This window comes from Citrus sinensis, chromosome 3, assembly GCF_022201045.2.
Source record: "Citrus sinensis cultivar Valencia sweet orange chromosome 3, DVS_A1.0, whole genome shotgun sequence".
Taxonomy (NCBI): Eukaryota; Viridiplantae; Streptophyta; class Magnoliopsida; order Sapindales; family Rutaceae; genus Citrus; species Citrus sinensis.
Genome location: NC_068558.1, coordinates 28,397,500 through 28,409,876, shown reverse-complemented (window position 1 = coordinate 28,409,876; position 12,377 = coordinate 28,397,500). Strand labels below are relative to the sequence as shown.

The 12,377-nt window shown below is 32.7% G+C and overlaps 1 protein-coding gene across 6 annotated transcripts; it reads left to right on the top strand.

Moving 5' to 3' along the window:
* The first annotated feature begins 2,182 nt into the window (after positions 1-2,182).
* LOC102615596 (TMV resistance protein N-like) lies at positions 2,183-10,493 on the top strand. Of its 6 annotated transcripts, XM_052437814.1 has the most exons (8): positions 2,183-2,343; positions 4,420-4,927; positions 5,270-6,368; positions 6,472-6,753; positions 6,887-7,984; positions 8,096-8,194; positions 8,258-8,993; positions 9,110-10,493. In XM_052437814.1, exons 2-7 carry the CDS (start codon positions 4,437-4,439, stop codon positions 8,942-8,944), a joined length of 3,756 nt encoding a protein of 1,251 aa, XP_052293774.1. In that variant the 5' UTR covers positions 2,183-2,343; positions 4,420-4,436; the 3' UTR covers positions 8,945-8,993; positions 9,110-10,493. The 6 variants fall into 6 exon arrangements, with proteins under 6 accessions (XP_052293774.1, XP_052293779.1, XP_052293778.1 ...); XM_052437819.1 differs by lacking the exon at positions 4,420-4,927 and having other exon boundaries at positions 2,201-2,343; XM_052437818.1 differs by lacking the exons at positions 2,183-2,343; positions 9,110-10,493 and having other exon boundaries at positions 3,476-4,927; positions 8,258-8,378; positions 8,450-8,633.
* Positions 10,494-12,377: the final 1,884 nt, after the last annotated feature.

Genomic DNA, 12,377 nt, shown 5'->3' with positions numbered 1-12,377 from the left:
TGAGAACTATAAGGATTTTTTAAAAAATTAAAAACCACCTTAAGGTGGGGTGTGGGGTTAGGCGGGACCCTTCACTAGTAAATTAATAAAATAAAATAAAATTCATATGAAGAGAGACATATGCCAAAACCTCGAAGTATGGGAACAAATACATCCAATAACAGGAAAAATAACAAAAGCAATGGAAGATAGGACTAATTAATGCAACCGCCTAGAGAATCGCTTCCAATTCTTGCGGCTAGTAACTAATGTGAAACCTTTCTTAGAACAGAGGCATGCGGCCCGGCAACACGAAAGTCATCAAGATCATGCCCTCTAGTACCCTCAGGCTCATATGCAAAATATTCATTAGTCACAGGATTCCCATCAAAGCTAAAATTCTCATCAAACTGAAAAAGGATGTCTGTAGAATGGGGTTTGAAGCCCACGATCATGGAGCGAATATCCTCTTCAGCAACTCAAAAAAAAGTAGCATCAGTGGAAGCCCTCTGAACACTCGGATCATCTAAAAAAGGAGGGTTAGAGACCTCAGTGCATCCAACAGCATCTCCTAAAGTAGTAGGATCCTTCAAACCATCATCAGTTTGAATTCTTTTCATAGAAATCAGATCAAACCCATCTTCTGCAGTATCCTAATAAATAAGTAATTGAGCATCTAGAGGAGCACCCTCACTACCATTAGGCCCCAATGGCTGAACCTCTTCGCCATCCCCTTTGGATGCACAGCAGCATCAGACATCAACATCTTGCTTTTATCATGAACAACAGTATCCTGCACCTGACTAATAGGCTGCCAAGGTTCCCAGAGCCCAGGATTGGCAACAAAACAAGTATTAGCAGAGTGCCCAAGATGTTTACACGAGGCACAATATAAAGGAACATGCTTAAAAATGACATTCTACTAGAAACCGCCATCACCTTCAATCCAAAGTTTGGGCAACAACGGCCACGAAACATCCAACTCAATTAGAACTCTAGCGACCGAGGGTCGATTAACAGCAATAGTAGCATGGTCTACTCACAGAGGCTTACCAATAGCATTAGCAATAGAAAATAAGGCATCTTTGCAATGAATAAAATGCACTGGTGAATACGGCAAAGAAACTTAGATAGGAACAATAGGAGATTCCTTAGAGCACCGAATTAAAGTCTATAAGACTATACTACATGAGACTCAAACCCAAGACCTAAGTCTTGGTAAGGCTATCCACCTAAATCCACTTGGAAAATGTTCAAACGTATTTTAGATAATGTGTTTTAGTCTGTGAGGGTTGGCACAATAGGATTTAGACTTGAGATGTTTAGGATTGCGAAGCTTTGTATGTGTTCTTGATCCATTGTAAACTCACATTATTTTCATAGTAAATTGTTTTGTCTACAAGTGGACATAAAAATCTTCGTGTTGTGGATGTTCATTATTTTGCATATTTATTTTCATTACCATAAATTGATTTTTTAAATTTATTGATAGTGTTTATATTGAATTATCTTTATTAACTAGGAAATAAAATCATTAATTTTAAAGAGATTACTATTATTATCATCAATTATATTGAGATAACAAAATAAAAAATAAAATTGATAATATAAAATATTTACTTTAGTCATCAAATATTATATATACACACGAAAAATTATTTTATATACATATTTATAAATATGTAAATAAATTTTATTCAAAATTATGTCTAGCTTAATCATTTACATTCTTGTCATTTACAATCTTATGATAGTTTAATAATAAGATTTATCAAGTACATACGACTGTTTTTAAAACTTATAAAATTTTTGAAATTCGTATCGAATGTTTGATTGATTATCTTTATAGTTGATTATTTCTATAATTCAATTAACAATAATTAGTTTAAAAAAACTACAATGTTACCAAAAGAATCCAACATCTTTTAGGGATCCAACTGAAATTTAACTAATAAAGATTTACCATTCCTATGGGTTGCCAGTAGTTTTAACTATTTTTAATTAATTATTAATATCAACCGTTGGATTCCATTCCATTTTAATGGAATCCAATGGTTTCAACATGGGTAATGGGCAGAGTGGCGTGGATGCATCATCAATTGAAAAGCCAGATAATCTTCGCTTAGATTCCTTGAAGCTTCCAGCAAGTTTGATGGTAACTCCATCATGTGAGTAAACAGTGACAAATGTCTATTAATTATTAAGAAAGTCACTTTTTGACGAAGACTTGCTTTTGGAAATACATACATATTTGCTGATTGCTTTATTTTTCGCCAAAAGAATATATTTGCATAATTAAATTCTTTGAATCAAATACTGCATCGGAGTTCATTTAACTAGCGTCCTACAATACACTCAAAAGCCGTAAGTTCGATCTTATACATCTCTCTCTCTTTTATTTTCAGAATTAATTTGTATATCTTAATGTTTAAAAACAAATAAATAATGATAAAATTGAAAGAAATTCTTTAATGTCAATTTTGTACAAACTCCTCTAAGAGGCTTTAATCAAGATTTGCTCAAGTAGAGATCGGTGTACACACTCTCAAATCGGCACTTGAAAAACAAATACTTTACATTTTGGGATTTATTATGTATAATTTTAATTTTCTTTTTGGTAAAGAGAGTAATTGAGAAGCTGATGGATTATCTGTTTAGTTTGTTTGAGAATAAGATCATTAATTTGAATTCAGAACCATTGTCAAGTTTAATAACTTTTTATTTCAATAAATTTTTACTTTAAAAATATTTGGGCCAATTTATTGTCAATTATTTTTAATCAAATTCACCCTCCCCGTCGAGGTCTGAAAAAAAGAATACAATTATTATATATTTGTCCATTTTTATCGGGTTGTTGAAAGGAAATGAAAAAGTTTCAGTTTCTCTCTCAAAATCTCTTTGCTTATATATAGTTTCGATGATTAGTTATTGCCTTAATATTTTTGTTTTTATTTTTTTGGTGATAAATATGTAACTCTGATTTCTTTTAAGTTATTGTAGATAAATCTTTTATAAAACAACATACAAAGAGGTACCTATTGAACTTCTTTATTTTCATTATATATTAACCACCAATCACATATTAAATCATAAGAGAATTTTAATTCAATCTGACATTGAATATTATTATTTAAAAATTACTTCAAAAATTGTATTTTAGCATTTAACTATTTATTAAAATAATAAGTTATAATCTAGTTAGAAATTTAAGGAAATAGTTATGTAAAGTCTCAAATTTTTAATAAAGGACGCCAAAATCTTTTTTCAGCTATACTACTTTTGTAGATAGTAACTAAAAACATTGACTTTAACAATTTTTAATAAATACATATATAATTTAATATTTTAATTTTTCTAATAGACCAATAATATTAGAATATTTTAAAAATAAAATAATTTTAAAAAATGTAAATTATTATATTTTACTAATATATTTGTATTTATTATTAAAAATTTAAATACATCATTAGGTTAAATAGATTTTACAATTAAAAAAAATGATTTCATGTATTAATAATATTAAAATTATTTTTATATATTTATCTTAATATTATAATTCTATTTATTACAAATATTTTTTAATAGATATTGTTCCATTTATTTAATATCATATTTATATTAATTATAAAACATTGAAATTAATTTTTTTGAGTTATTAGAGCTAAATGGTATCATAGTTAAAAGAGGATTTTAGTGTTTCTTATTGAAAATATGGTGTCTACAGAACCATTTTTTCCCAAATCTTGGGGTGTAAGTGTCATTTTACCTAAATTTAAATAAGATATTTAAATCAAATAATATAATTAAATATAAATAAATCCAAATAATATGAATTTAATATAAATAATTACACACTTTTTTTTACTTTTATTATATAAAATCATTTTTATTATTTTACTTTTATTATGTAAAAATAATTTTAATCAATTATTTTATTACTTAACACATTTATAATTTACTTTGTTTAGAGAGATTTATAATTTACTTAAATAGAAATAGAAGTACTTCATTAATGAAGTGTTTATTTTAATAATGAATTTAACCAATAAATTTAATAAAATAATATTATAAAAAAATTTAGATAAACAAGATCATGCATATACCGCAATAAATATGGCACTGTTTTAAAGGTTAATGTAATATTGCTACGCAATAAGGCTCAAGCAATATAATTAAGTATTATTTATTAATAAATTTTTAAATTTTATTAGTCAAATAATAAAATTTGATAATAATATTAGTATAAAATATTTAAATAAACACTATTGTACATACTACACTAAAACATAGTACTGCGACATAATGTAGTGCACCAAACACTCCCTAAGCTAGTGGATACGACTTTGACACTTTGAGATAATCCATAACTCTAGATAAATGTTGTTGTTTACATAGTATTGTTCCTAGGCAATCATTTCTTTTTTAAAAAAAAATTTTCAGAACAAATTAATATTGTAATGGCTTCCTCGAGCATACAAAATATGCCTCATTGGCCATATGATGCCTTTTTAAGCTTTAGAGGAGCAGACACCCGTAAAAGCTTCATAAGTCATCTCTATGCTGCTTTGAATGGAAAAGGAATTTATGTATTCAAGGATGACAAAGAACTCGAGAGAGGAACATCCATTTCACCTGGACTTCTTAATGCAATTGAAGATTCTAGAATTTCAATTATTGTTTTCTCCCAAAACTATGCTTCCTCCACTTGGTGCTTGGATGAACTTGTTAAGATTGTTCAATGCAAGAACAAAAACGATCATCAACAAATGGTTTTTCCAATTTTCTATGATGTTGAACCCACTGTGGTAAGGAAACAAACCGGAAGTTTTCGAGAAGCTTTTTCGAAACATGAAGAAGCTTTTAGGGAGAATCTAGAAAAGGTGAAAAATTGGAGAGACGCTTTGAAAGAGGTGGCTAATATTTCTGGCTGGGAATTGAAAGAGTACAGGTAGCCATTCTTATTATTTTGTATATCATTTTAAATAGCTTTAATCAGCATACTGTTGTCAATTAAACAACTTTTATTCAATATGTGCATGATATGATGTGTACTAATTGAATAATAGCTCCATATAAGAATATTTACGAACAAAAGTGGTACCAATGGATGCAGATATTTACACGAACGCACCTAAAGATTAGCCATATGTAACAACATCTTACATTACTTCAATTTTGTCCAACGAATGTTGCATATTTTGGGCTTTTTCTATTACTAAATTTATTTAATACCGCATTCAAACTCACTGTAATTTAACCATACTGATCTTTCTTTGTTCTTTAACTGTAGGAATGAGTCAGAATTTATTTGGGATATTGTCAAGGCGATATCAAGTAAAATTCCTGTAAAATCAGAGACTCTTAAGAAGCTAGTGGGAATAGATTCACGCTTGGAAGAATTGAGGTCTCTTATGGATGAAGGGCCTAATGATGATGTTCGTATGATAGGCATTTGTGGTATGGGAGGTTTAGGTAAGACGACTCTTGCAAGAGTTGTTTATGACTTGATCTCTCATGAATTTGAAGGGAGTAGTTTTCTTGCCGATGTTAGAGAAAAATTTGAAAACGAAGGCAGTGTAATCTCTTTTCAAAGGCAACTCCTTTACGAAATATTGAAGCTTGAAAAAGATAGCATATGGAATGTCGGTGATGGCATCAACATTTTAGGAAGCAGGCTGCAAAACAAAAAGGTTCTTCTTGTTATCGATGATGTGGTTGACATAAAGCAATTAGAGTATTTAGCTGGAAAGCGTGAGTGGTTTGGTTCAGGCAGTAGGATCATCGTAACATCGCGAGATGAACATCTATTAAGGACACATGGAATGGATGAAGTACATAAGCCTAATGAACTAAATTACCATGATGCTCTTCAACTTTTCAACATGAAAGCTTTTAAAATCCAAAAGCCTCTTGAAGAATGTGTGCAGCTGTCTGAACGTGTTCTACGGTATGCCGGTGGTCTTCCGTTAGCTCTCGAAGTTTTGGGTTCCTTTTTGAATGGTAGATCCGTGGATCAATGGAAAAGCACCTTGGAAAGGCTACAAATAGAGCCTCCCAATAAGATTATGAGTATACTTCAAATAAGTTTTGACGGACTACAAGAATTAGAGAAGAAAATATTTCTCGATATTGCATGTTTCTTTAAATGGAAGACTAGAGATTATGTATCGAAAATTCTAGAAGGATGTGGTTTTTCCCCAGTCATTGGAATAGAAGTTCTCATAGAAAAATCTTTATTAACAGTACATGAGAATAACAGATTGTGGATGCATGATTTGATACAAGAAATGGGTCACCAAATTGTTAGGAGACAATCCCCCGACGAGCCTGGAAAACGCAGTAGATTGTGGAAGGAAGCAGCTGTACACCATGTGTTGTCACAAAATACAGTAAGTGATAATAAAGGGGATCTAAAAGTATTTATTTTCCAGCTCAGCTCACTTCTTTTAGCTAGTTAAATCTCTAACGAACAAATTTGTTTATAATTTTCAGGGAAGTGAAGTAGTTGAAGGAATAATGGTTGATGATTATTTCCTTCGTGGAAATGATGTGCATTTAAGTGCTAAAGCATTTTCACTGATGACCAACCTAAGATTGCTCAAAATCAGTAATGTGCAACTTCCTGAAGGCCTAGAATACCTCTCGAACAGGTTGCGATTACTTGATTGGCATCGGTATCCTTTGAAATCTTTGCCATCAAATTTGCAATTGGATAAAACTGTTGAATTTAAAATGTGCTACAGCCGCATTGAAGAATTATGGAAGGGAATCAAAGTAAGATCAATTTTTTTTTTTTTTTTGGTCACTAATTTATATTTTTCAGTGAATAATTGTTGATAACAATTTTATTATTATAGTAGTACATGAATTAAGAAATATCATTTTAGCTCCTTTTTATTTTCAACAGCCTTTAAACATGTTGAGAGTCATGAAACTCAGCCATTCGGAGAATCTGATTAAGACACCAGACTTCACAAAGGTCCCAAACTTAGAGGTGTTGGATCTTGAAGGATGTACAAGGTTACGTGAAATTCACCCGTCTTTGCTGCTTCACAAGGAGCTGATCTTGTTGAATTTGAAAGGCTGTACAAGTCTTACAACTCTTCCAGGCAAGATTTTTATGGAATCTCTTAAAACGCTTATTCTATCTGGTTGCTTGAAATTAAAGAAATTTCCAGACATTATAGGAGGTATGGAGTGTCTGCAGGAACTTCGTTTGGATGGAATTGATATCAAAGAACTACCTTTATCTATTGAGCTTTTGACCAGACTTGAATTGTTAAATTTGAATGACTGCAGAAGTCTCGTGAGACTTCATAGCAATATAAATGGTTTGAAATCCCTCAAAACTTTGAATCTCTCAGGCTGCTTCAAACTTGAAAATGTGCCTGAGACGCTTGGGCAAGTAGAAAGTTTGGAAAAACTTGATATAAGTGGTACAGCTATAAGGCAACCTCCATCATCGATTTTTCTTATGAAGAATCTTAAAGAACTATCTTGTCGTGGGTGCAAAGGATCACCATCATCTACATCATGGTTTCTGCGCTTCCCTATCAATTTGATGCGATGGAGTTCAGATCTGGTGGCTTTGAGTTTGCCGTCTTCTCTGTCAGGTTTGTGTAGTTTAACGAAATTGGATATCAGTTTCTGTGATCTAGGGGAAGGAGCAATCCCAAGTGGTATTGGCAACTTATGCTCATTAAAATGGTTGTTTCTGAGTGGAAACAATTTTTTTACGCTGCCGGCTAGCATTTACTGTCTTTCTAGTCTTTTGGGCATTGATTTAAAGGAATGCAAAATGCTTCAAAATCTGCCTCGACTTCCAGCCAGTATACATTGGATTTCGTTAGACGGTTGTGTTTCGTTGGAGACATTATCAGATGTATTAAAATTAAACAAGCATCGACTCCCGAGCTTATTCCTTCAATGTGTGGATTGCTTGAAATTGGCTGGCAACTATGATTTGGCGCTTTCACTGCTGAAAGAGTACATTAAAAATTCTGAGGTCAGTCTTTTACTCTCACCTGTGCTAACATTATGCCTAAAACTGATGCAATACATGTTATGTCTTTTTATTTTATTTATTTACTCACTTTTTTTTTCCGTGGGGTTGCAGAATATGTCACTGTCGGACAAGTACATTAAACAGAGTGGGGTCAGTTTCTTACACTGTCTCTCACCTGTTGCTAAAATTATGCCTAAAAATTATGCATTGGTATGGCTTTCTAATATAGATATATATATATATATATATATATATATATTTTGTGGGTTTCAGGACCCTGTGAGAAGGTATAACATTGTTGTTCCTGGAAGTGAAATCCCAGAGTGGTTCGAGTATCAGAATAATGAGGGTTCTTCAATAACAATAAGCACGCCTCCAAAGATGTATAAGAATAGTAAGCTTGTGGGATATGCTATGTGCTGTGTTTTTCATGCCCCTAAATATTCACTTCCTTATTATACACAGTCGTTTCCATATCCCGTACATGTGCTGCATGTCACGCCTAACTACCCGGTTTCTATTGGCATTTCGTTTGGAAAGCAATCTGGTCAGGCTATGTCAGACCATCTTTTACTACACTACATGAAATGGGAAAATATTAGTGAAGTGACATTTGATTCGCCGTCGGGATTGGTGCTGAAGAGGTGTGGAATCCATCCAATTTATGTGCATCAAGGGGATAAGTTCAACCAAACAACTGATCCGGTTTGGAATTTGAACGAATTTGGTCACGATTGTTCAGGATCAACATCCTTTACGCGTGGCCGTAATGATGACTTAGACAGGGCAGAAGCCAGTGGAAGTTGCTGCGGGCGTGATGCAGGATCAACGACGTCGTCTGAGCGAAGCTTTCTAAAGCGAAGTCTTGAAGAATATGTTGGGGCGGCTGAAGCTAGTGGAAGTGGCTGCTGTAATGATGATGAGGAACCACAACCTAAAAGATTTAAACAACTCGAATGAAGGGCACAGCCTAGTGAATATTATTTTCTCTGAGTCTACGTGTAACAGTGTAAGTGCGCATCTCAATTTCAATTTTATTTTCTTTGCAGATAGCATTTCATTTACTTTCTTTTTATTTATTTATTGTATCTGTTCTCGCTACTTATTTCCCTGTTAAACTACCAGAAAATGCCTGGCTTGGGTCAAAACGTTGGACAGAATCAGAATGTGCCTTCCATGAATCAAAATTGCATTCGTGCCCCATCAAATCCAAGCTTTGAATTTTGAGATTTGAGGTGAAAATAAAGGACCGAAGTAAATACTCTGCTTTGTTTTATTACTCGGTTTTTTCTGCAAAAGATGCCGTACATAGATGCGATGAGAGCTAGTTGTTTGGTATACTTGAAGGGGCTCGGGATTGATGAATTGCATTGCTACGAGTCAACAATAAACTAATACTCTGCTCATTGCAATCTGGTTGAATATATTCTCTCTATTTTTTTTGTCTTTTCTAGGGATAGCAATGGGCACCGCCCGCAGCGGGTTTGCCATTACCAAACCCAAACCCGCACAAAATTTAAATTACCAAACTCACCCGCAACCCGCAGCGGGTTTTAATTTTTTTACAAAAACCCACCCGCAGCGGGTTTTAACAATTACCAAACCCGCAATGGTATCCGGCGGATTTTTTGCGGGTTTCAGTATTTAAAATCACAAATGTTTAATATATAAATTTATAATAATAACCTCAAATTCCATATAATATACTCAATTTTATATTTAAATAATGTAAATGAAAAATTAAAATTTCCACATCAATTCAACACAAATTCTCAATTTTAAGTATAAATTACACAAATCCATTTAAAAAACACAAACTAGTATCTAAAAATAATAATTACATTTCATATTATCATTTAAAACAAGCTCCAAGAGAAGATATTCATTTCATTCACCACCATAAGCACCCATCCAACACAATGCCTATAATAATAATTAAGATTAATATTTTCAAATACTAATTCGAAGGAAAATGCCTTTAGTTTTCTTTAGATTATGACTTTAGAATAGAATATAGGCCACATACACATACACAACTTTGAGCCTTTGGCTATTTGGTAATTTAATTAATGACATTATTTTCTTTATACATTTTTAGATTAAAATTAAATTAAAAATATTTGAAAAAAATATTGCGGGTTTGGTGGATATCCATGCGGGTATCCACCGGATATAAGGTTAATATCAAACCCACCCGCATCTATGTGCGGGTTTTAATTTATAATACTAAACCCGCCCGCAACGGGTAAAATTACCCGCAACGGGCGGATTTTGGCGGGTGGGTTTGGGCGGGTTTGCGGGTTTGCGGGTACAATTGCCATCCCTAGTCTTTTCCCTCCCTCGTTTGGCATAAAGCTTTGGTTATTCTAGCTGAGGGAGTGGCCCAGCTAAGCTTATTGTAAATTGTAAATGGTACTTGAAGCGGATACGTATTTTCGCTTGTTGAGATTCTTATTGAATTTGCATAGATTTTCCTTGAATAGTTCCGGCGCCTTCTAAGTTCGAGTTATTCACGTTGCAAACTCTGAGATGTTATAAATAAATTATTTCATCAGTTTTGACAATAACAGTGCTTGGTAAATATTTTAAAAGCGGCTTGTTTTATAATTTTCTCTATTTTGATAACAATTTTAAAAAGTAGGTGCTAGATAGGAGTTGTATTTTACAAGTAGTTTATTAGAAAAGCCGTCAACCTTTTAAAGTTTTTATTATAAATTAAGAGAAACTTGTGGTGTAACTGCGGTACCGTGTTACAGTTGCACCCAACCGTTGGATGTTAGTGGACTCCACCAATCCAAGTGCATCTAACAGTTGGATGCAACTGTGGCACGATACCACAGTTGCACCGTAACCTGATCCAATAAACTAAATATTTTAACAAAATGATAATTATATCATATTTTTCAATAAGCCCTGATATATAAATAAAAAATAATTTAAACTTATGTCTATTTTGATTATTATATACATTGAAACAACACTATTTATCAAATGGATATACTTTACTTCTCAAACTCATAACAACAGCAACGACATAATTTACGAAATATTGAATTTTTTTTTAATTAACAATTTATTTTAACCGCATAGGAAAAATAACTTACCATTTTAGTTACCGCAATCTGGTCATATCACCTTTTTCATGTGCAAGGATCAATGATCATATCACCTATTTGACCAAAAATATTTTCGGTAAACAATTATATTGTTTATGTCGTCTTCACTGTGAGCTAAAGCTTCATCAAGTGCCCTTCCCAACCCTTTAATCTTTCATCTTGATGTTGGAATCTTGTTGGTCTTTGCGGCCTTGTTGAATTTAACCTCGCTTGTTTAATTTGGACTTTCTGACTTTGGAATATTGCCCACCCCCAATCTTTTCATAATTTTTTTTTAAACCCAACTTCTAGATTCGAATTTTAATAAGTATGTGTTAATAAAAAATAAAATTATGTTATTTTATTATTATTAAAATTCAAAGTAATATTCTCTTTTTTTTTCCTACACATAAATTAAAATAGGGTATGCGTTCACTTAAATTACACATATTTTAAATTATAATTTGAGTTAAATTGTACAGATTTGATAAAATGTTCTCGAGGAATAATTGTATGATTCCCTTGCTCTCAACATGTTTGATAAAATGCCCAAGTAGGAACCATGCCATCCCAATTCCGAGCTGAAATGTTGAACAACGAGATGATGATGATACATCTGCTGCGTCACCTCTACGATTTCCCACCCAAAAGCAATCAATCGACAAGGTCAATTTCCCAAGCTGTTGAGTATGATTCAATATTATTCCCTGAATTTCCCAATCGACAAGGCATGATATCCCTCCGGTTAATATGGAGGAGTTTGACAAAACTACAAATCAATGGAGTCGCTTTACCCACTTAAAATATGAATGAACCCCATCAAAATTTTGTTGCATCAAAGATGGTTGTAGGCGAAGAAAAATTGCCAACTGAAATTGAAGATGCATAGTTTCTGAAATATTCAGGGAATAGTAAGCAGGCTTCTCCCTTTATTTGAGTTCACTAAATGAATCCTTGTAGCAAGAATTTCAAGGCGAAGCCTTACTGCATATGTTGAGGTGACGAGGAACCACAACCTCAAGGATTCATTTAGTGAACTCAAATAAAGGGAGAAGCCTGCTTACTATTCCCTGAATATTTCAGAAACTATGCATCTTCAATTTCAGTTGGCAATTTTTATTTTATATATGCTAAATTACCACAAGAGCAAAATATCATCCCCAAAGCTGTTGTCTTCCACGAATCGAAAACGATTTCATGCTTGATCATATTGTTTAAGTATGTGTTTCTAAGATATACAAAAAGTACTCAAGAAAATGGCACGGAATAATTAGTGTATAATAAAGTTTATTTTTGAT